General features: G+C 36.5%; 1 protein-coding gene across 1 annotated transcript in view; it reads left to right on the top strand.

Annotated features, from left to right (window-relative positions):
* npr1b (natriuretic peptide receptor 1b) overlaps window positions 1-18,565 on the top strand; it is a 59,338-nt gene extending 40,773 nt beyond the window's left edge. The window contains exons 8-24 of the mRNA XM_056233060.1: window positions 740-834; window positions 2,390-2,525; window positions 2,605-2,689; window positions 2,815-2,935; window positions 3,104-3,178; window positions 3,577-3,654; window positions 4,194-4,298; window positions 8,617-8,688; window positions 9,582-9,741; window positions 9,905-10,060; window positions 13,475-13,643; window positions 13,812-13,958; window positions 14,062-14,185; window positions 14,271-14,339; window positions 15,468-15,642; window positions 15,871-15,969; window positions 18,017-18,565. Of these exons, the coding sequence (XP_056089035.1) occupies window positions 740-834; window positions 2,390-2,525; window positions 2,605-2,689; window positions 2,815-2,935; window positions 3,104-3,178; window positions 3,577-3,654; window positions 4,194-4,298; window positions 8,617-8,688; window positions 9,582-9,741; window positions 9,905-10,060; window positions 13,475-13,643; window positions 13,812-13,958; window positions 14,062-14,185; window positions 14,271-14,339; window positions 15,468-15,642; window positions 15,871-15,969; window positions 18,017-18,165 (2,015 nt within the window). The 3' untranslated portion in view covers window positions 18,166-18,565. The remainder of the gene's footprint in view (window positions 1-739; window positions 835-2,389; window positions 2,526-2,604; window positions 2,690-2,814; window positions 2,936-3,103; window positions 3,179-3,576; window positions 3,655-4,193; window positions 4,299-8,616; window positions 8,689-9,581; window positions 9,742-9,904; window positions 10,061-13,474; window positions 13,644-13,811; window positions 13,959-14,061; window positions 14,186-14,270; window positions 14,340-15,467; window positions 15,643-15,870; window positions 15,970-18,016) is intronic.
* The last annotated feature ends 6,073 nt before the right edge of the window (window positions 18,566-24,638 follow it).

Genomic DNA, 24,638 nt, shown 5'->3' on the forward strand with positions numbered 1-24,638 from the left:
AAGGCGTGAAAACAGACGGCAAGGTTGGTTCGCTTTATTTTTCGCAAAGCATTATTTAGCTTCACTTCAGTTCAGCTATAATGAAGAGACATCAACTCTTGCATTTCATGTTGTTAAATTTTGGGGGGCAGAGCAATGAAGTGTGGGGTGTGTTTGTATCGGTTGATTGTAAATATCAACCGTGTTTCATAGAAATCACTTGTTGCACCTTTAAAGGGATATAGTCCACCCAAACATGAAAAGATATTGAAAATATATTTTGAAGAAAGGGTAGACTATCCCTTTAAAGTTTGGACTTTATTGTTTAACTGATGTCTCTGTGGTGTTTATATGTATCAGTTAAAGAGATCAGTTAAAGGTATGTTTTTATTGGAAAATAATGGTATCATGGTTATAATAGGCACTTATAAGTTATAATGGAGTAAAGTTCCAAAGAATTTAAAAGCTGAAATGCTGAAATGTTAAGCTCGTGTTTTTGTTTTGTTAAAGCAATTACATGAACTCGTCCATAAAAGATGTAGATCATTTGAGAGGACCATTTTGTTTAGATTGACATTTTAGTGCTGGGAGTACTGCTGAACTTTAAATTCAGCTGCAAATGATGGCCAGGCAGGTCACGAATGAGTGAAATAAGGTTGTTTACACTTCACTTTGTCAAAGCTAATGTTTCTTTAGTCTTCTGATGTTAATTTGTTGCAGTCTGCTCTATAACACACACTCTGTCTCTTGGTTTTCCCAGGTGTCACTGGTCTGGTGCAGATTGATGAGAATGGAGACAGAGAGACTGATTTCGCCCTGTGGGACATGACTGACACGAACAGTGGCAACTTTCAGGTTAGTGATAATCTCATACTCAATTTGTCTCACAGTCACAGCTTTCTCATTTGTTTCTTTTTATTATTAACTTTTAGTCGGGGGAATTTTTCATTTTTTTAAAGGGCACGCATGGTTAATTCATAATACATGAGCCACATTAGTTTGAATAGCAATGATGCTTCTGTTAGTGATAGATGGATGAATTGCAATCACGTTTTTCTTACAGCAGGTGTGTGTGTGTGTGTGTGTGTGTGTGTGTGTGTGTGTGTGTGTGTGTGTGTGTGTGTGTGTGTGTGTGTGTGTGTGTGTGTGTGTGTGTGTGTGTGTGTGTGTGTCATCTAAACAGTTTTGCCTTTGTTACAGGCTAATGAATTAGAATATAACACCTGAATCTCAAAAAACAAAGGGGCAAATTGGTGGCTTAAATTTAAAACCAGAGGACAAACACACACACACACACCCTCCTTTCTGAAAGACACTTGATTGGTAATTGGGAGGCCAGGCTGTAGGGAGGTTAATTATAGGATACATATTCAGTCTGGGGAATGTTTTTTGTTCCTGTGAACGTGTACCGGATAGATGCTGAATAGATATTAAAGATCTCAGCTGCTCTCTGAATGTAAATTCTGTAATTTTTCATTTTAACATTTTGCTATTGCTATCTGTGAGAGCTATAGAATTCACATGACTAATGCAGTTTTTGTTCTCCTGTGTTAACGTCAAGGGGTCAAAGTCAAAGTTAGCACTGGCTGTTAGATGCCATAACTAAACTATCTGGACAAACTCTAGCATATTTCTGATATTCTGATGGAATAATTACTTTTCAATAAGTATTTTTTTTAATTCTTTATTTGATACAATACTAGTGCCCAATGCGGGCTCTTAGAAGTGTGAAATAGATTTTCTTTTAATAATATTTGATCAAAAATACAGTAATATATTGAAATGTTATTACGAGTTAAAATGTTTTCTATTTTAATATATTTTAAAATGTATTTCCATGATGTCAAAACTGGATTTTCAGCAGTCAATACTCCACTCTTTAGTCACATTATCCTTCAGAAATCATTCTAATATGAAGATTTGTTCCTCAAGAAACAACAAGAAACATCTTATTATTATCAGTGTTGAAAACAGTTGTGCTCCTTCATATTTTTGTGTGAAACCATGATGAATTTGTTTCAGCATTCTTCGATGAATAGAAAGTTCAAAAGGACATCATTCATTTCAAATAACAATCTTTTGAAACATTATAAATGTCTCTGCTTTCTCCTTGACCAATTTAATGTATCCTTGCTGAATAAAGAATTCATTCTCCTAAATAAATAATTAAATAAATTGACTGACCACAAACTTTTGAACGGTTGTTTAGATGTCCTTTGATCTATTAGACATGACCTAAAAGCCCCCCTAAAAAAAAATGGGGCTTTTAGGTATTGCAACAAGTCTAACATTGAACACTGCTGTTTTTCTTCCATTTTAGATTTTGAATTTATTAAATCATATGAATAGAATTATGTATCTCCATTATGACTGTTTGTTCTCTTATTGATTACTTCATGTTGTGCTGCAGATTGTGGCAGTGTATAACGGCACTCAGAAGCAGATGAAGATTCTTCCTGATATGGCCATCCAGTGGCCAGGTGGTGACATTCCCTTGGACATGCCCTACTGCGGCTTTAAGAACGACAACCCTGACTGTCATGAACGTAGGTAACTTACACTAGTTCTGCAGTCCAACTGCTAACCCACCTCACAATCTCTGTCACTTTTCCTCTTTCCTTTTAGGAACAATTGGAATGCACCAGATGATTTCCATCGTTCTTTTCCTCATCCTTGTCATCATCTTCACTGTGACTGTGTTTATATACAGGTAAGAGAGCAAGCAAGATGATTTTGATACCTGACACCTAATCAATCATTTCTAAATGTGATTCTGATTCTGTTCTACAAATATTGGTAAGCTATGTCTTAAAAACCTACTGTATGTACACACAGAAAGCTGAAGCTGGAGAAGGAGTTGGTTGCTCAGTTATGGAGGATCGCTTGGGAGGACATTCAGATGAGCAATCTGGAAAAGGCCCTGAGAAGCACCGGAAGCAAACTCACACTCTCTCTAGTAAAACACAGATACAGTACATTATACATACTATATACTAGTGCACACTCATATTTTTCAAATGTCTTTTCCAGCTCTCTGGTTTTCCATTTTAATATTAATTTTAATTCATTATTTATTATAATTACTATCATTATTATATCACTTGTTCTCTCTCATTCTCTTCAGAGAGGTTCAAACTATGGATCACTGCTGACAGCTGACGGTAATTTCCAGATGTTTGCTAAGACTGGCTACTTTAAGGTATCTTTCTAACAAGCTGTTTAAACGTTTAAATGGTAACCCTTCACAATAAGGTTCAATTTGGTATCTAACAATGATCAACATTATTCACAGCATTTATTATTTTTTAATAGGTTAAGGATCATTTAGAAATATTTAGTCATTGCCAGTTTATGTTTGTTCATCATATGTTTAATAATGTTAATTTATACAAGTTGAAACGTTAAAAATGTATGAGTAGCAATTTACATAAACCTACATTAAATTCTTAAACAGTATTTCATTGTCAGTTCATAATACCTAATGCATGGACTATTTATAATTCAAAATTTTACCATTTAAATGTTTGTTAGAACCTCAAAATGCACACATGCACTGCAAACATAACACGTGTGTGTGCGTGCTTATTTTTTCCCCAGGGAAACATTGTAGCCATTAAATACATCAACAGAAAGCGCATCGAGTTAACAAGGAAAGTGTTGTTTGAACTGAAGCATGTGAGTGTGTCATGCTGTTTTTTGCTCTAAAGGAGGATTATTTTGCCATTCTGATTATAATCATTACAAATACAATACCATTCAAAGTTTTGGGGTCAGTTAGATTTTTTTTCTTTTTAAAGAAATTAATACTTCTATTTAGTAAGGATGCTTTTATTAAATTGATCGAATTGATTGTATAATGTTTCAAAAGATTTCTATTTCTAATAAATGTTGTTCTTTTGAACCTTCTATTCATCAAAAAATCCTGAAAAAAATATATCACAGTTTCCTTAAAAAACATTAAGCAGCACAACCGTTTTCAACATTGATAATAATAAGAAATGGCTCTTGAGGACCGAATCATCATATTGGAATGATTTCCGAAGGGTCATGAGACACTGAAAACTGGAGTAGGCTAATGGAGTAATTTTATCGACCCTAAATTTTTTAAATGGTAATGTAGGTTCACAAAATACCAACAACTGGAGTATTTTGTTTATAAATGTTTGAAAAAATATACTGTGAATTGTGAACAATAGTGCATGTTTGTTCTTCAGATGAGAGATGTGCAGAATGAGCATTTGACTCGTTTTATCGGCGCCTGCATCGACCCGCCCAATATCTGCATCGTCACAGAATACTGCCCTCGAGGCAGCCTGCAGGTACTGACACATGATTCTGTCATTGTAGGGACTTCTCATTGACTTACTGTGCTAATGATGTTTTCTATCCTCTAACCCTAAGCTTCGCGATTTTTCTCTGCGTGAGAAAATGGATGTGTGGCGTGAGAGCAAACAACAAATGAAGCATAAACCGCCAGCAGCATGAATTTATTATGAATACATACATCACAACAGACATACAGTGCGGATCCACTTGTCCGTGCGACACTTCTGTCGCGACGCACTCCACTTTAGTCCTAGGCTACCAGACGCGACGCCGCGACACGCGATAAAATGTATCTTTTCCATGAGTGTTGGAAGCCGCGACATGCCTCGACATGCAATCTATTTTAGAAACGGTTTCTATTTTCTGCGACGTCGCGGCTGGAACAACAACAGAAAATATGAAAATTTCAGGTAGCCTACTGTTTATGTGCTTTATTTAAAGTTAAAAGCGTCCGTCTACGACAAGCGAGCTCGTATTACGGTGGCCGAGACAGCTCAACGCGCTGCAACTTAAGCAAACACATGCAAATAGAGAAAAACGCGTGCAAATAGAAAAAAACACATGCAAATAGAAAAAAAACGCGTGCAAATAGAAAAAAACACCAGCAAATAAAAAAAAACATCTTCATCAGTTTCACAACACACGTGTGCTCCAAATAAGGAAACGCGCTGCAAAAGTTCACAACACAACCAAATACAGAAAACACGCTGCAAATAACACAGACCACAAGGGAAATGTTTCCAGGGGAACCAAATAAGTGACGAACCCGGCTGAGCTTCCCTATGCCATACTCCCTTCGAAGGGCAGATTGCAGAGCCCTTTTGGAGTGAGCAAAGGCTCTAGTGTGCTGTTAGGCAGCCGTGTGGAGCGCACTTGATGAAGGGAGCAACTAAAGACAACGTGGGATGTTCCCATGACAACGCAGCACGGTGTCCATCAGCTGGTCTTACAACAGAAATATGATGCTGTTAACATAACGGATGCAAATACATTTTTATTTTTAGTTTACAAAAAAAGCTTTTAAAATATGCGTTATATATCTGTGTCTCAACTTTAAAATTTTGGACCCTACATTACCTAACATTTCTTACGAAACTTTTCTTTATGAAAATGTAATAACATGAAACAATTTGTACAGTGTAACTGATGTAACTTAGATAAATATCTTTCCTTCATGTTTTTCTTCTTTATCTTTTTTATTTATTTATTTTAGTTTCCAGCTCATTGTTCTTTTCTCATTTGTATTCTGATGACATTGAACATATTGTTAATACATTTTGTACATTGTATACAAGTTGTATGTCATAAAAAATGTAATCTCTGTATGTTTTGCACAAACAAATAAATAAATAAATAAAGTATAATTTTAAGCTGTAAGCACCAGCACGCATAGATTTATGGATATCTATGCCAGCCGATGCCAGCACGTCCCAGCCGGGTTCGTCACTTATTTGGTTCCCCTGGAAACATTTCCGTTGTGCTCTGTGTTATTTGCAGTGCGTTTATGTATTTGGTGGTGTTGTGAGTATTTGGAGCACACGTGTGTTGTGAAACTGATGATGTTTTCTTAATTTGCAGGGTTTTTTTTTATTTGCACGCGTTTTTTTCTATTTGCATGCGTTTTATTTTATTTGCATGTGTTTTTTTTTATTTGCACGCGTTGTTTTCTATTTGCATGTGTTTTCTTCTATTTGCATGCGTTTTCTTCAGTTGCAGCGCGTTGAGCTCTCTCGGCCACCGTATTGAATATCATTTTGTGTGTATTTTATAGCCGTAGCTACTGAAAGCAACAATTCACCTCAGATCTTCAAAATAAATAAAACTGAACGTTCAAACTGTCAACCCATTAACAGACAAGTGATTTGTTTTAGTAAGTGATTTGAACAAATTAGCCTACTTTAAATGTGTTTTGTTCCAATGATTCCCACATAAAGATTGATAGCCTAGGTACTTCACTTTTTAAATAATAGCTACCAACTCCAGTTACATTTTTTTCTTTAGTTTCTCATTTGCTTTATTCAAACCTGACCTTATAACTTAAAAAATGAAACTCTGCATGGAACTGTGTCGCGGGCATTTTAATGGGATAGGCCTACATGTGTCTGCTTTGACGAGCACAGCCTCTTGATATGGGGTTAGATCGATCGAGGATAGTGCAACTCATCGTGCTCCACTGACAGGCGCTGCCTTTTTGTTTTTCAAGTATGCCAGGGATGAGAACGCTAGCAAATCTTTGCCCTATCCTGTCAATCTCTGCGTGAAATATTGAGCGCGCACCAGTAACGTTACAGAGGGCCGAGCTGAGCGGAGCGGGCGATTTAAATTTTAAATATATCATTGTTGTTTCGCTTATTTATATTCGTTTGGACATGCTCATGTGTTGTTTTTATATATTTTTAAAATATATGCTATAAAAAAATTATATGGTAGGATAGTTATTTTAGGCTGTTTAAGTTGAAAAAAAGCTGAGATTCTGCAGCACCCCTAGCCAGTTGTCACGAGTAGCCCCAGAGTGCAGCAAAGTGCAGTCTGGACGATGGGGCGGGGCGACACTTTTAGGTGGGGCGACACGTGTCGCTCCGCCCACACCCGATTTTATTGGTTTATAATACAGCAATCTTATTGGCATAGACGCTTGAGGCACGAGCATGCGCATTCTTTTATGTACGAGTTTATGAATTATCTATGACGCTGTTTGGCCGTAGTACTATATTAAGTGATAACCATTGCGATTTCAGTAACGATCAATTGGATAATGTTTTGATGAACTTACGAATCAAGTTAGATGAAGTTACTGTCAAAATGTATTCACAATTCACATCGTTTCAAAGCAGCTTTACAAAAAGTCATATTGTAAGCTTTAATATTGAGCAGTTTTATGGCTTGGCGATATCATATGTTGCTGATAAATAATACACTGTTTGAGATTTAGCCTAGCTATACTATATTAATTTACCCTACAGATAAGTCAGTGCCACTTTTGGTGGGCAATGAGAATGACTGCATGAAATTACTGGCAGATCAAAGGAGAGATCATTTCTATGTGGGCTGATTTAGACAATATTTTTCCGCATGTCATGCAGAGCTCCTTAATCGTGCTTCTTCGTTTTTCCATTAGGATCAGTGAATAAACACAAACTCGGGATTTTGCACAAATTATGATAATTCCCTGTATTTCAGTAAAACAAAGGATAAATCCGAAAGTGTGTTTTATTTTATTTTTATATTTATTTTATTACAGCCTATTATAATTGCACAGATTTATAGCAGCGTGTTTTTTTATGGTTATGCAGCTAGCCTATATGTGAGTGTTAATATTTGTAACCATTTTTATCCAGTAGCCTACATGAACATGAACACGCAATGCGATGGGGGATGAATAAACAATTGGATTTTTAATATAGCCTGATGTCACAGTCACAGATAGGCTAGACAGTCGTACATAACCGGTTGACACACTTATTAGAAAACATGAATCTTTAAAAAATATAACATAAGGCTTTACAGAACCAATAGGCACTCATTTTGTATGAACAGGTAATCAACCAGGAAACGTGTTTGCCATTAAACATTTTATTTGCACTTTGTACCAAATAATGCAAGCATTGGACAATCTCGTTAAAAAAATGACAACAAAAAACGGTCATGCTTTAGAATTTAAAATCAGCTGCTTACATTCTTACAGTCAATTATCATCATTTGCGTAAAATCCCGAGTTTGTGCTGATCCATCGATCCTGATAGAAATATGAAGAAGCCAAGTGAATGACGCACTAATCTAATGTAAAACATCTCCCTGAAGTACAAGTAGCCTAACGTCACCAAGCGTTCGTTTTTAAACAATAACTTAATCTATACTGTGTCTTAAGTATAATAAAGTATTAGCCAATAGATATTAACAAAAATTACCATGGTAAACTGATAATAAGATACGATTAAAGTTAGCATTTAATTTTTCTTTGATACGGCCAATTCATTCACAAAATCGTACATTAAGGAATGCGCATGCTCAGACCTGAATCGTTTACACCAATAAGATTGCGGTATTATAAACCAATTAAATTGGGGGTGGGCGGAGCGACACGTGTAGCCCCGCCTAAAAGTGTCGCCCCGCCCCATCGTCCAGACTGCACTCTGGGGTACTACGTTGTCACGGCACCCACTTTGGGAACTACTGCCCTAGTGGTCCCCGGCCTTCAGTTGAGAACCACTGCATTATTAAGTTTGCCTTAAGTCCAAATACTTTTTGGGCCGTATGTATGTATGTATGTGTATATACACTTGCCTCAGTTTTTTCTGCATCTACGCACAGGACATTTTGGAGAACGAAAGCATCACACTTGACTGGATGTTCAAATATTCTCTAGTCAGTGACATAGTAAAGGTAGAGACCCTTCTCTGTACTTAAATTTACTGTACTAAAATTTACCTTAAAAGGTTAGTTTACCCCAAAATGAAAAAAATTGTCATCAATTTCTCATCCTCACGTTGTTCCAAAGCTATACAACTTTTGCTCATCTTCGAAACACAAATTAAGATATTTTGATGAAATCTGAGAGCTTTCTGACCCTCCATTGTCCACGCATCTATCACCTTGCAGCTTCAAAAAGTTCATAAAGAGATTGTAAAACGAATCCATATGAATGGAGTGGTTTAGTCCAAATTTTCTGAAGAGACTCAATCACTTAAAATGATGAACAGATTATTTTTTAGTTTTTTTTTTTCACATACAAACATTGATCAGCGAACATAAACAGTAGCTCAACCGTACTTGCTTGACGCACGACAACAAACCTATTGCGGAAGCTCAAACGTTCACACGAGAATGAACCTCATTGGTTCCCGCACGTCAAGGAAGCATGCTTGAGCTACCATTCATCATAACTGATGTGTGTGTTGATAAATGTTTATATGTGAATAAAAGCCAAAATTCAATCTGTACATCATATAAAGCGATCAAGTCTCTTCAGAAAATTCGGACTAAATTCATATGGATTAGGTTTACGATCTCCTAATGAACTTTTTGAAGCGTCAAAGTGGTAGTTAAGTGGAAAAATTACAGATTTCATTAAAAATATCTTCATTTGTGTTTCGAAGGTGAACGGGTTTGGAACGACATGAAGTTAAGTAAATGACAATTTTTTTTTTTTTTTGGGGTGAACTTTCCCTTTAAGTGTTCATCCATTTACTTATGATAACTTTCCATTTTCTCTCAATTTACTCCGTTCCTTCCCTCTTGCTTTCGCTCATGCTATCCAATCTTTTCTCTCCCCTCAGGGCATGACTTTCATCCATAACAGTGTGATTGTATCCCACGGCAACCTGAAGTCATCCAACTGTGTGGTTGACAATCGTTTTGTGCTAAAGATCACTGACTATGGGCTGTCCAGCATCAGGACAGAGTCAGACACGGAGGACGCCTACTCTTATTATGCACGTCAGTCATGTGACCTTTCTTCTTTGTCATTTCATGTGTCAAATTTACTCACATGCCTACAATTTCCACAACATGCATGCATGCAAACCTCAGTCACGGTCTCTGTTGTTCACTGTCAGTCCCCTGTCTGTGTCTGTGTGCATTTGGATATGCCTGTGTGTAGGTAAGCTGTGGACGGCTCCAGAGCTGTTGAGATTGGAGTGCTTTCCTCCAGGAGGCACGCAAAAGGCCGACATCTACAGTTTTGGCATCATACTTCAGGAAGTGGCTCTGCGCAGAGGAGTCTTTTACCTGGAGGGAGACTCGCTAAGCCCCAAAGGTCAGAGATCAAATCTTGCCAATACACGTGTCATAAACTACACAATTAGCCTAAGTCTACCTGTCTCTATTCTGTTTTTTATGTAAAATATATATTTTTTTACCCATACAATTAAAGTCAGTGTTGTTTTGGACCTCACAGAAGAAAGTCATACAGGTCTGGAACTATACAATCCTTTCAAGCTTCAAATAGGATGTAAAAGCATCATAAAAGCAATCGATTTGACTCATCCATATGACTATATTCCAGGTCCTCTGGTCATTTTATAGCTTTGTGTGAAGAACGGACTGAAATTTAAATTGTTATTCACTGATAATTCTTCTCTCCTGTAAACTGTTAACCAGATCATTAAGTCAGTACACCAGATCAGACCAATTCATGAATGAATTTTTGTGAACTGGACGAAGCGATTCATTGAAAACATCTGATTTAAAAGAACATTTTGTTAATGAATCAAGCATTAGTACTTCTCTCATGAACATGCCAAGGAGATCTAGAGCAAATGTCAAGATTTTTTGGTAAATAACAACCTTAGGCTGGCAGTTTTTTATTTATTTTTGCCTAGATTTATAGTCCAGGGGAGTCAACACTATTTGCCGGCCAGTCAGAGTTGACTGATTTGACAGAAAATTGCATAGTGTAAAGTGCACCCACTTTGGTTTTAGCATTTAGACTATGATTCCATCCAGTCGGAGGATTTTAAACATGTTTGATATTTTGAGCCAATTTTAGAACAGATTGTTTTCATTTGTCATGCGTATCCTAGCAACAAGATACCTTTGTTGAGTTTGGAAAAGCCTGAAAGCAGTGTCTGATCCTCAGTCGTTTATATGATGCCCAGTCGTGATGCCCTATGTTGTTTTGCCCAGTCTGCAAGTGTATGATGTCTAGCATTATCATTTTTGTTTAGAGTGTAAGTTATGTACATTTCAGTTTCTGTTTCATCTGTTTCTCACACAAAGCTATTATGGCTTCAGAACATCTGAAATATTGCTCACAAGTCGAACTGGACTGATGATTTTGTAGTACTTTCATGTTCTTTTTGAAGCTTGAAAGCCTTAGTTCTCATTGAATTGCCAATGGTAAAAGTCTGGTTTTATGTCTTCTCCATTTAATTAATAAATTAATGTCATTCATTTTATTCCTTTAATATCATTCATTTTGATTCTCCGTGAGATTTGGGGTCTGAAATACTTGGGGCATGAGAACAATTCGAGGATGATGAAAAACTTGGTTTTCTGCCTCTTTCTAAAACGCTTCAAAATATTGATGCACGGCTCTGCACTCGCGAAATTACTCTCGAGAGCCTTCACAGTGACAGGAATGAAAGACGCTAATGAACCAGGTTCTTCAGAGAGGTCAACAAATACACAACCAGACGCCATTCACAGTTGTGCTCACACACACACATACATATCGTCACATTCTCTCTTTACTACAGACACATCAAAGATGATCCTTTACACATACAGTATGAATGCATAAGAACACCCTCACAAGCTCTTAATTTGGCAGTCCACTACCCCTCTCAGTCCGCCGTCAGTGAGTTTGGCTGAAGAGGAAGACACTTGACATTATCTTGTCATTTCGCCAAAATACTCTCACAAATTGCAACCCCTGGCCTGTACATGGTTCTCTTTTTTTTCTGCAGAGAACAGCCCTTAGGTGGTGATGAGCTCTCTCATTCGTACATAGAAGGCAATCATAGTGTCAGACTTTTGCAATTGTATGATTTTACAGAGTTGCTAATTGCCATAAAATATAAAAATCACGATGTACTAAAATGTTGTTAAAGTAACGTTCCAAATCGTCTCCATTGCATCTATAATTTCAATCCACACTGAAGGAAAGAAAAGCTGTAAAAATCATTGTCTTTTTATATCACTTTCAGAGACACTAAAAGGTTTGTTTGTTCTTTGTCACACAAACACATACACACATATCCATCCACACTTGTCTCTTTCACTCTCTTTCCCTCTCTGATCTAATTTATGGATTTAATCATGTGATTCAGAATACAGCCCAAAAAGCGATGGGTCGGCATGTGTGTATATGTGTGTTTTTATGTGAAGAACAGACTCTTGGTACACATACAAACACAGATTATGTGCTGTCAGCATCTCTGGAGCGCGGGATCTCAGCACTATAATCAGAACTGACATAGAAGAAGAGATGATATCAATCTTCACCGGGCGGCACACATGCACTTGGGCACCTTGGTAATGAGATTACTGTTGGCAAAGATTATGGTTGTAGACTGGTGAATCAATCAACCTACTGTATGCTTGGCCAACCAATCAACCTGGCACCACCAGCACACATAAATACAAAACACAAACACAAAGAAATTGTGCAGCAGTAAAGATGACCTAAGCTTTGAAGAGCAGTTTCTTATCAGGACAGATTGTCCGTGAAAAGCCTCTCAGACGGAGCTGAGAAATGGTGTTTTTACTAGAGTGCTACAACCCACAGCCGTTTCTGCCAGGCTTTCAGAGCTGTAAGAGCCTGATGAATAGAGCTGAGAGAGATCAGGCATGGATGGAAAACGGAGATAAAACATTGTGGGAGTTTGTGGGAATAAGACAGACGGAAAATGCCCTGATGCAACAGATAATAGAGAGAAAAGGAAGGAAGGCGCATTGACAGGCAAAATGTCTAAAGACTGATACTGATACTTCATTTTACTGATACTGTTGAAGTTAAAGGAACAGTTCACCCCCCCCCAAAAATGCTTAATTTATGCTTAATTAAAGTCACAACATAATGGAAGTAGTGACCAATCTTTTCTTCCATATTTTTAAGGACATACAAGTGAAACAGATTATCGAAAAAAAAAAAAAATGTAGGGCTTGGGTTCAAGGGGTTAATCTCACAGTTGTTGATTTGATGGAGGCAGATCTGAATGCGAATTATCACATTTTAATTAAAAATTACAAGGTCAAAAAAAGAAGGAATCGCATGCATGGATTAATCGTTCACAATAAGATCAATAACATGTATTTAGAAAATAGACAGGTTGAATTTTCAAATTTAAAATTAGGAACTGATAAAATGGCCCAATATTAAAATTCAGTTTTATTTTGTCTTAATTAAAAAGAAAACACTATCAGTTGTTTTAATTGCTACAAGTGAATTTAGCCATCACAAATTTATAATGTACAATAAAACAATGAATATTCATTTTGATATTTGCTATTAAGATTACATTTACAGGGTTAAATTATTCGTGTTTTTAAAGATTAACTTTAAGGGTAGAGTTAGATGACGGCAAAGATAATATAAATGTAAAAATATGTTTTTGAGAGTGAGTAAATGATGACTGTATAATTTTGGGGGGATTTTCTGTTTCTTTAAGCTCAAGCATTCCCCTCTCTCTATTGTTCTTGCTCTCCGGCTTTCTTTGGTTGTGTATAGAGATCGTGGACCGTCTAGCTCTGGGTGAATGGCCGTATCTACGGCCATCAGTGAACCCTCAGTCCCATAGTGAAGAGCTGGGTCAGCTGATGCAGCGCTGTTGGGCTGAAGAACCATCAGACAGACCAGAGTTCAACCATATTAGTGTGTTACTCCGCAAACAAAATAGGTATGTCCCCTTTTACCCTCTAGTTTTGCCATCTATACTGCCTCACTTTACTTATTTCTGTAACATTTCGTTCTGAACAATGTTATAAAATGCGTCTTATTGCTCACTTATTATTAGGAACATTCACCCGACCCTGTCTCTTTCTCTGTCTCGCATTCTCTTTCTCAGGGAGCACAGAAGTAATATCTTGGATAATCTTTTGTCTCGAATGGAGCAGTATGCTAATAATCTGGAGGAGCTGGTAGAGGAGAGGACTCAAGCCTACCTGGAGGAGAAACGCAAGGCAGAAGCTTTACTGTACCAGATCCTCCCTCAGTCAGTTCACTGACATACTGCACAAATAATACATCAACCATAAAATAATCCTATACACACTTGGTTTACTCTCATAAGACTTGGTTTCTGTTGTGTTTGGTAGTTCAGTGGCAGACCAGCTGAAGAAGGGTGAGACAGTGCAGGCTGAAGCTTTTGACTCTGTCACCATTTACTTTAGTGATATTGTGGGCTTCACGGCCCTGTCAGCAGATAGCACACCTTTGCAGGTATCTTACACTAAAACAATTCTGCTTTGTTTTTAGTATTTGACCCTAAAGATTTTAAGCGTGTGTGTGTGTGTCTCTCTCATAGGTCGTCACCCTCCTCAATGACCTTTACACCTGCTTCGATGCCATTATAGACAATTTTGATGTTTACAAGGTATCACCGCCTCATACCTGACCCCATATTTGCCCTAGACAGCTGTATAACTGTATACAAAATCTTTTGTCAACAAATAATTGAACAAAGAACATTTTATTTGTTCTTCATTTTCATTTTTCTTCTAATATTTAAAAATTTTATCTTTCCAAACTTACTAACAAAAGTAAAACAAACATTTAAGTTTTATGATTTTATATAACATTTTTGGCAATAAATAAGCATCTTTTAATGGCCATATTCTTGAAGTGACATTTTGGTCATATGGTAAATTTGTAGTTTCTGTTTTATAACAGATCCCCAATTTTACCTTTTGCTTCTTAAAACCCTTTTAAAATTACCAGATATATATTTTTATTTCATTCTTTTTGTATTAAAATCGTATGGGACATTTTTTCTTTTTATAAAAGGGGGGGAAAGCCTCCACGAGGTACTTATTTAAAAAAAGAAAAAATAAGACAGTACTTAATTTGCACATTTTAAATCAATCTTAAATCCATTCTAATAGAAAATGTATGTATTGTCATTAAAATAAATGAAAAATATAGCCTATAGACCTTAGTCAGGGTACACTATCGTTTGGCAAGATTTTATTTTTTTTATGTTTTTGAAAGATTTGATCAACAACATTCTAATTTATTGAACCCAATATACTTCTATCCCTCACAGCCTCGTTTTCATTCCTGGCAAAAATTAAATATGGTGCTACTCTTACTAAGTTCTATTCACCTGTACATTCACTGAATTAAACTAGAAACATCCTCAATTTTAACAGTGAATTATTATTAAGGTTTTTTTTATACATACAAATCTAACCCCTGGTTTCACAGACAAGGCTTAAGCCTAGTCCCAGATGAAAATGCATGTTTCAACTGAAAGCAACTTACACTGGCATATCTTAAAATAAGTCAGTGCCATTGTTTTGTCTCAAGATGCACACCACCAGTAATGTTTTTTTTCTAAGGCATGTTTATAAAAGCTACTTAAATGCCCCAATTGAACTAAGGCCTAATCTTGGCTTAATCTAAGCCCTGTCTGTAAAACCGGGCCTACGTGTATTAGTCTTGTGTTTTGTGCTGATGTGGATCTCTGTCTGCTGTGGTGGTTTTGTTTCTAATTGTTCCTTAGGTGGAGACAATAGGAGATGCCTACATGGTGGTTTCAGGATTGCCAGTACGTAACGGGAAACTACATGGTCATGAGATCGCACGCATGTCGCTTGCTCTGCTGGAGACTGTTAAAACATTTAAGATTCGCCACCGACCTGATGAGCAGCTCAAATTACGAATCGGCCTTCACAGTGGTGAGAATGAACGCATCACTCTTAGTTAGGTTGAACTAGTCTTTAACATGCTGTTGGACTATTTAAATTAGCAGAAAACTGACAAGGATTCTTCTGGTTGTAATAAGTTTTGTTAACATATAATCGCTATCTATTACAGACATTTCTCAAACTCACCCATAGACTAGAGAATTTTTACATTAACATGCATAGTTTTGAACAGCATTTCCATGTGTATGTGTGTTTCAGGCCCTGTCTGTGCAGGAGTAGTTGGGCTGAAGATGCCTCGGTACTGTCTCTTTGGAGACACAGTAAACACATCCTCTCGCATGGAGTCAAATGGAGAACGTAAGGACTTACTGTTCCCATTCCCACCAAATAGCAACTTGTGCATATAACCATAGCAAGAGTTCAGGTCAGTTAGGTTAGGGTTAGTGGTTTGAGCCATGCATTATACTACATTACTACATACTACGGCATTATACTAAGGGTATGAGACAAGAACTAAAGAAATACTGAGTGTGTTTAATTTCTATAATAGATTTGAAGTATAGAATTGTAAAAATATCCAATCAAAAGTTTCCATCGGTTCAATTCATTTCTGCAGACCACACTGAGATTACTACAAATATTCCCCTGGTTTCAGAGACAAGGCTTTAACCTAGTCCCAGACTAAAATGCATGTTTGAGCTGTTTTAACTGAAAGCAACTTGCACTGACATATCTTTAAATATGTCAGCGCCATTGTTTTGTCTCAAGATGCACACCAGTGATGGTTTTTTTTCTAAGGAACGTTTTATAAAAGCTACTTAAATGCCCTGATTGAACTAAGGCCTAATCCTGGCTTAATCTAAGCCCTGTCTGTGAAACCAAGCCCTTAAAAATGATCATTTTTAGTATTAGCCTTAGGCTATCAGACGCATTTAATTTTCAACACCAATATTCCATAATGAAATTATCAATCATTCAAGAAGCCTAAACAAAAACATTTGATGAAAAGATTTCATTGTAATTCAGATTTAATTATTTCCCCCACCACCTGTTTCCCCACATAAACGCTGCCAGATAAATGAGAAATATCAGCCGGCTTTAGATAACACTTGACAAAAGCAAAACAAATTGCAATCAGGAAAGACATTCATTTTGAGTAGATTGAGTAGATATATCACAATCCATACATCACACCTGCCTTGATCATCACAATCCTGGTTGATACTTTGTACAGTGGGGGTTTTACTGCACACTGTGGCATTTATGTGCATTTCCAGTATCAGGACGCTGCTCAAGTATGTCCCTAATTTAAAAAAATTATTGTTAACAATTTTTTTTTTTTAATTGTTAATTGAAATAAAGCTGATATATAAACATTACATGACAACCTTAACATGAAATACTATGACAATTAAAAATGTTTTCTATGGAAGTAAAATAATGCCAAATGTTTTTTAAAACAATAAAGCCTGTTGAATTGCACTACTTGAAAAAAAAAAAGGCATTGCATTAACCATGCTTCCATTTTAATTCATTGTATTTTTAGGTCTTGCATTTTTATGGGCTGAAATTCAACATGGTTGAAAATTTAAGCTGTGTATTTCATTATTAAAAATTCAATAATCCATATTCAAACTGTTTAAAAATATAACCTATAATATCCAACAGGCAATTTTCGGTCCATTTTATTTCGCTTTGCAAATTCGCTTCCACAAATTCAGTGGTTCAAATTCGACAGTAAATTCAATGTTGACATCCAGGAACTGCGAGAAAAGCAGTAGATTACCGAGCATAATCTCCATCTGCTGTTAGTCGACCTCACCAGCAGGGGGTGCAAGCGCGTGTTGATGACGAAGACCAGAGCAACAGTTAGAGCAACCCATTCATTTATAAAAACTCATTTACAGCAATGTAAGTGTATTTGTGATTATTATGAAAGCTGTGTTTTATGTTAAATTAAGTGTCTTCACGGTTATTTTTTCTGTGTAGCCTACATGCATCGACCAATGTTGAACTTCTTAGACATTCCAAGACCCAACAAACCCGATTCAACATATTCAATTGGCAAAAACAAGTGCAAACCAATGCGAATTGGCCTGAACTGAATTTAAATAATTTTAAATTGTAGTAGTAAATTGACTAAAACTAAAAAAATTCAAAAAATGACAAGCGCGTAACGAAAATTTTAACTAAAATGAAAACTGAAAACATAAGCATAAAAGCTAATTCAAAAATATTAATAAATATAGCAATACAAATAATTGGCTCTTTGAATTACCTACTGCTGGAAATTACATGAGTAAATGTTTTCCAACACACTTTAGTCAACATGTTGATGTGAGCTGTGTGATCTCAACTAATCCGTATATAACACTGTAATCATTTACACGCTGTTATCCTGCAGCTCTGAAGATTCATGTGTCGTCAGCCACTCGAGATGTGCTGCAGGAGTTCAACTGCTTCCAGCTGGAGCTGAGAGGAGATGTGGAGATGAAGGGAAAAGGGAAGATGACGACCTACTGGCTTCTGGGGGAAATGAAGGACAGTGATTGAGATGGTGGGGAGTGAGAGTCTAAAGCCCCAACGGGATCAGCAGAGACACTCTGACTCTAGTCAAATGCACCCAGGGGAACCAAGCCAAGACTGTTGGGCGCCGGTTCTGTTGGCCAAATGCACTCGCATGTAATCCTGTACAGCACTAGATGATGTCTGACCTTGTATATATGTACTTTAAGATGTTTCTTTTGTAAGAGCACCAGCTGCAGCTGTAAATGGAGTGAAGGTTGAGTGTGATTGAATATCGCCCCCTGGTGGATAAGTAGCAGCACTGCTGGCTTAAAATACAGTAGGCTAAATAAATATGATTACTTCCACCCAGGGTGTGTGTGAGAAAAGACATGTAAATATTAAAGATGATGATGTTATTACTCATAATTTAACTCGCCCCCCAAAAAATCACTTGGCTTTCATAATTCAAATGTTTTGAAGACAAATCACTTATTTACTATTTTGTCATTTATTTCATTTAAGTAATATTTATAGATTCTTATATTCCAAATAATTTTTATCACCCAGTCGGACTCTTGCACACATATACATTCTTCCTTAAGCCATTTAGACGCATTGCTCTCTGGTTTATGATTGTTATTGATGTTTTTGGTGTAATTGATGCAATTTCGTGAGCCAAGCAGAGCTACAGCAGCTTTAATAAAGCATAAATAAAATCAACCTGCTAACAGATCCGTAACATCACTCAGTTTGATTTTAGATCATTTTCCCAGCTTTTTCCTTATACACGCACAGGTGTGTTTTATGGGAGATTGACACAGAATTTATTCTTTATCAAAGATCATCTATGAGAAGCACTTTGCCTTTGTATTATTTTACATGCTTGAATGTTTACATACTTTCTCTGCCTTTTTATTTGTTTCATAGTCAGTAAAGCGAAATGGTTCTAATGGTATAGAGTCTATCAAAATTACTAATGCACCACATTCATATAGAAGCTGACATTCATTTCTGACTGCAATCAAGATCTGTATCCTTTTAAAATCATCTTTTAATTTCTTATATTCTCTTGAGAGTCTACATAAGTACCTGCCTGACATTTCAATGACTTATAACCAACTTGAGTGGATTCTCTCACTGATTTCAGATTGTCATTCCCATGAGCACTTAAAGGTGACACTTTTGAGAGTGCAGAGAGAGACTCTTAATAACTGCTCCTTTAACATTATCTCAGTTCAGTCATGACAACTCTGAGAGATTGGCATGGTAATGGATATGGCAATGCTAATGTATTTTGTCTTGGTGGAATAGATCTGCTGCTACTGCAGAGCAAGTAAAGACTTGCTACTAATACATATACAGACATTCTGCTGCTGCACAAATACATGAAATAACCCTGCAGCAGATCTATACAGGAGGAGCTGGGGAAGGTGGAGGGTTTCTGTAAGCACGCTGCAGACTGCTAACAGCAAACACTACCAGTATTTGAATGTTGAGCCGCAGCTGATGCAGCAGCAACCAATCAGCTGCGTAATGTAGATAATATCAATGACTTGAAGATAGTTAACTCCACATCAGCTAAATAAATTCATCAATTAACCTTTCAGAAACGTCCGGTTGCATTCTACATGTTGTCACTTCTTCTTGAGTCTCTCCATCATTGTCTGACTCTGGTTTGAACATAAAAGGCAGAATAGTTTCTGACATTTTAGTGCGTGTCTGCAAGCTGCTAAGAATGAGATGTTGTTTGCTACGCCCTCTGTGCCAGCTCACACACACATGCGTTTTTGCTCACCCTCAAAAAGGGACAATTTTAACATGCTAATTTTTTTGTTAATCTGTGGTGTATTTTGAGCTAAAATTTTACTACACATCTTGGGACATCATAGACTTATTTTACATCTTGTAAAAAGGGGCATTTTATACCACATGCACCTTTAAACCCCATATAATATCCAATGATTTCATTAAACTGTTAAGCACTAATGATATTTAAACTTCATATGATATCAAGAGGCACTGTTATGAAAGGCTCAAGTTCGATTTCTGCCTAATGTTTTTCCTCTGATTCCCACTGCTGTGCTATATTCAGCATTCCACGGTTAGTCCACATATGATTTTTTTTTTAGCAATTAATATTCATTTTAGCACATATAGAAACTCATGTGCAGACATAGAAGAAAAAAAAACATTAGCTTTATATTTTAATGAATCATTTCTCATCAGTTTGCACTAAAATCAAAAGAGACAATCAAGGGAACAATATTTATTCCTTAATACATAACAGTGTACATAATGAGTTGTGTTATATTGAATACATAGCCTATACATCAATATAGGCTACTAATTTATGTATTTGAATAAGATTATAGTGTATTGGTCATTCCTCAACATATTCCAACACTCTTAAAAAATAATTAGGTTCTTCATTGACATCCATGGTTCCATGAAGAGCCTTTAGCATCTATGGAAGTGGAACCTTTCAAATGTAAAAGGTTCTTAAGATTATTAAAATGTTGTTTATACTAAGAAAAAAAAAAGAAGGTTATTTTAAGAACTGTTCACTGAAAGGTTATTCTATGGCACAACAATGGTTGTTATCTGATGTCCATATAAAAAAATGTTTACAACCACAATGTTTCTTTTACAGTTTTAACAGATGTTTTATTGTAAAATAGTAGATTTAAAGTCACACCAGATGTGTTGAATTGTCCAATCTGTGACCTTTGAGGTTCTGCGTCTGAGATACACAGATGTGATTGTTATTTAGCCTCTATGTCCAGTTTCTGTAGGACATTACTTCACCGAGACCAGGGAAACTTAGGTAAACATTTACGTAAAAATCCATAGCTGAGGTGGTGAGCAGGTCTCAGTTCTGAACAGTCACATGAATCATGCAGCAGCTGCAGAGGAGCATCACCAGCAGTTTTCACGTTTCTAACCTGTGAGAAAGAATAATAAGAGTGAGATTGATTCTTTGATTTCACAGGACCATGTGCATGTTCTGCATTGTTGAGACATTCCTCAAATGCATTTTCTTCGAAAAACAACGATTCCCTTCTGCGTACGCTCGGACTTTCAGCAAGTGTCAGAAAGCCATACGGAGTGGTGATTTTGCTGAGGTGAGGTAAGGACATTGCTGCGCTGGTGGTCGGGTCTGACAGAACGTAAGTCTGGAGATCATCCATGAAGACCAGGTCGCGCTCCTCTGAGAACGGGCAGCAGCGCGCGAGTGCTCGGACAAATGATGATGGGTGCGTGGTGGACCGGGGGAAAGTGTGCCGCCGTCCGTGCCCGACTCCAGCCTTCTCCCTGCCTTCTCCCTGCCTAGCCGGGCACAGTGAGGGGATGGTGAACTCCGGTACACTCGCAGGTGTCACCACCATATTCCTAAGAGGCACCTGCCTCGTTGCGGCCGGTTGAATCTCCCGAGAACTTGATTGCCACGATTTTTCTCGCTTAGGAGTTGCAAAATCACGAGCTGGACGATTTCTGCTCATTGTTGTTCACATATGGCATAACTTTCAGCAGGGTAATTGTTTGTAAATAATATTTTCCGTTGAGCCAAATATTTTTTCCCTATCTGAGCTTTCTGGTTGTTGGTGGTATTTTTTCTGCAACTTTCCTAAAACTTTTAGCTGCTTATGGAAGTCTAGATTAAGTCTTGCTCTGCTGCAGTGCAGAACAAAAACGAAAAACTTAAGTGGCAACTGATTCTGAAGGTAAATATAGCCTACAGTCCCAACTATAATTGACTCCTCCCAGTATGATCATTATTATTTTTTTCAGTAGGGAAGACAATTTAGCCTGTTAAACAGCATGTTCTCTTTTTAACCTCTTAAGTGTCGCGCCCCCTTTTTTGAATACACATGAAATGCACAATCCGAATTTAAATGGTTGTAATTCTAGACTGCTTTGGAATATAGATGGAAGATTGGTCTTGTTTTAAAGAAGACATTTGGCAGATTTTTGCAGAAGTTAAATAAATTAAGAAAGTGAAACAGAAAAAAAGTTATACAAGTTTGAGTTTATGAAAATGTAAAAATGTAATTATTCATATTTTATATAAAATATATTTTTTCAAAACCTGATGGACTCTAAAACTGCAAGAAAATCAAAGCCAAAACTCTGAACTAGTTGTGTTTAAAATTTTATGTTGATATCTCAAAAATGAGCTTTCAGTAAGATTTTGTTTGGGCGCAGTACCAAACTTTTTCACTAGATGGCAACCAGACTGCCCATATAAGGGCGCCTCCATTTCCATATGCGTTTTGAGTGATCTGAACCATTATATCCACAATTTTCATACAATTTATGAAGTAGGCATCCTATTCAGAAGTAGTAAGGGAAGTTTGGCATATTTTATATGAATTCAACCTCAATAATCACATAAAAATAACATGCATGTGCGTTATAGCTCGCTGCCACCTCATAAATGGTGAATCTATCATTTTTTCTTTATATTTAAAAAATTGTCACACCTTTTTTTCTAAAAAAAAAAATCAATGGATGTTATCTTTTGAACTATTGGCATGAAAACAAACTGAGGTTTCTACCATTCCTTCATGATGTTCATGTTCAGCACTATTTCAAAATAAAGGTCTGAACACGCTGAACACAGTATGAAAATATTATTGTCGCAAATTGATAGATTACGGCTCTTCTGTAATTTATTTTGAAAATCAAGCACCAAATATGAAAACAACAGATTGTAAGCTTTCAAATGATATATAGTTTGTCAATATTAGTTTAGGTTTAGTATAGGATATTACTGTTTTAAATATGTAATAGCTATGGGCAACTTAATTAAGATCTGTTAACCTCATGTGGTGTTCGGGTCAATTTGACCCGGAGAAGATTTTCTTTTTCCCGAAAATACTAGTTAATGTTGTCGCTTTGGACTGAAACTTAGTGACTTTGTTCCCAAACAGTATTACTAAATCTCAGTGTTTTTTTGAAAATTTTCTTATTTTTTTGTGGGAGTATTGTTACCTTGTTACACTTGTGGTGTTCCCGGTCAAAAATGACCGGCCTATAAAAAATAGCTTATAAGTCACTCATTATACCATATTTTCACCCAATCTTGGATTCAATCTTTTTGTCAACTTGTTCTCTTTCAATTAGGACTGGTTTTATATTTCTGTTTGAATCTGATTAATCGTGGGCCTCATTTGTCTGAGAGTAGGCATCTCATTTTTTGAGTGAAAAACAAATAATTTATGAGTAAATTTGGAAATATGAAAAAAAAATATGGAAAAAATGGCTACGGTTGATCACACTAGTCTACTCTAATGTTTCACCAGGAATTTTGTTTTGAAACTTTTGTTTTGTAAAAAATATGGCACATAGTCACACTTGTGGTGTTCCCGGTCAAAAATGACCGGCCTATAAAAAATAGCTTATAAATCATTCATTATACCATATTTTCACCCAATCTTGGATTCAATCTTTTTGTCAACTTGTTCTCTTTCAATTAGGACTGGTTTTATATTTCTGTTTGCATCTGATTAATCGTGGGCCTCATTTATCTGAGAGTGGGCATCTAATTTTTTGAGTAAAAAACAAATAATTTATGAGTAAATTTGGAAATATGAAAAAAAAATATGAAAAAAATGGCTACTGTTAATCACACTAGTCTACTCTAATGTTTCACCAGGAATTTTGTTTTAAAACTTTTGCTTTGTAAAAAATATGGCACATAGTCACACTTGTGGTGTTCCCGGTCAAAAATGACCGGCCTATAAAAAATAGCTTATAAATCACTCATAATACCATATTTTCACCCAATCTTGGATTCAATCTTTTTGTCAACTTGTTCTCTTTCAATTAGGACTGGTTTTATATTTCTGTTTGCATCTGAATAATCGTGGGCCTCATTTATCTGAGAGTAGGCATGGTCAAAAATGGTCACAATGGCCGACCATTGAAAGTGAATGGGAGAGACTGAAAATAACAGAACAATTTAGTTTTCAGGAGCATTTTCATTATTTTCATGTACACATATGAGCATGTGTGCTTGCAAACATTGAGCCCTTGGACCTGTGCATGTATCGATACATTTATACACACGCTACCCAGACACACACACGTTAAAACACACAAACTTTTTTGAGTATTACACACATTCTTTTCCACAGAGAGAAATTTGATCCTACCCTAACCTGCATCTAATATACATTTATCCATCTGACATTACCACACACACACACACACACACACACACACACACACAAACTGGCCGTGACTGCAGTGACCCGGCTTCAAAAGAATCTTTCTTTCATGGTCTTGTTTCATCACAGCTTCCACACAAAATATTATGACATTTTGTTTTGGAACTGTGAGGTTCTCACACAGAACTAGACAATATTTACAAATATACATCATGTGATAGCACAGGCATATATAAAATGCCTCACAGCATTTTGCTTGTCATTCATTTGTGGCAGCACAATGGCAAAACAGCTCTGCACATGATGTTATTCATCAGATTTTTGACTCAGAAACTAGTGAGGAGGAGG

This window comes from Rhinichthys klamathensis, unplaced genomic scaffold, assembly GCF_029890125.1.
Source record: "Rhinichthys klamathensis goyatoka isolate OS25496 unplaced genomic scaffold, OSU_Roscu_1.1 h1tg000359l_1, whole genome shotgun sequence".
NCBI lineage: Eukaryota > Metazoa > Chordata > Actinopteri > Cypriniformes > Leuciscidae > Rhinichthys > Rhinichthys klamathensis.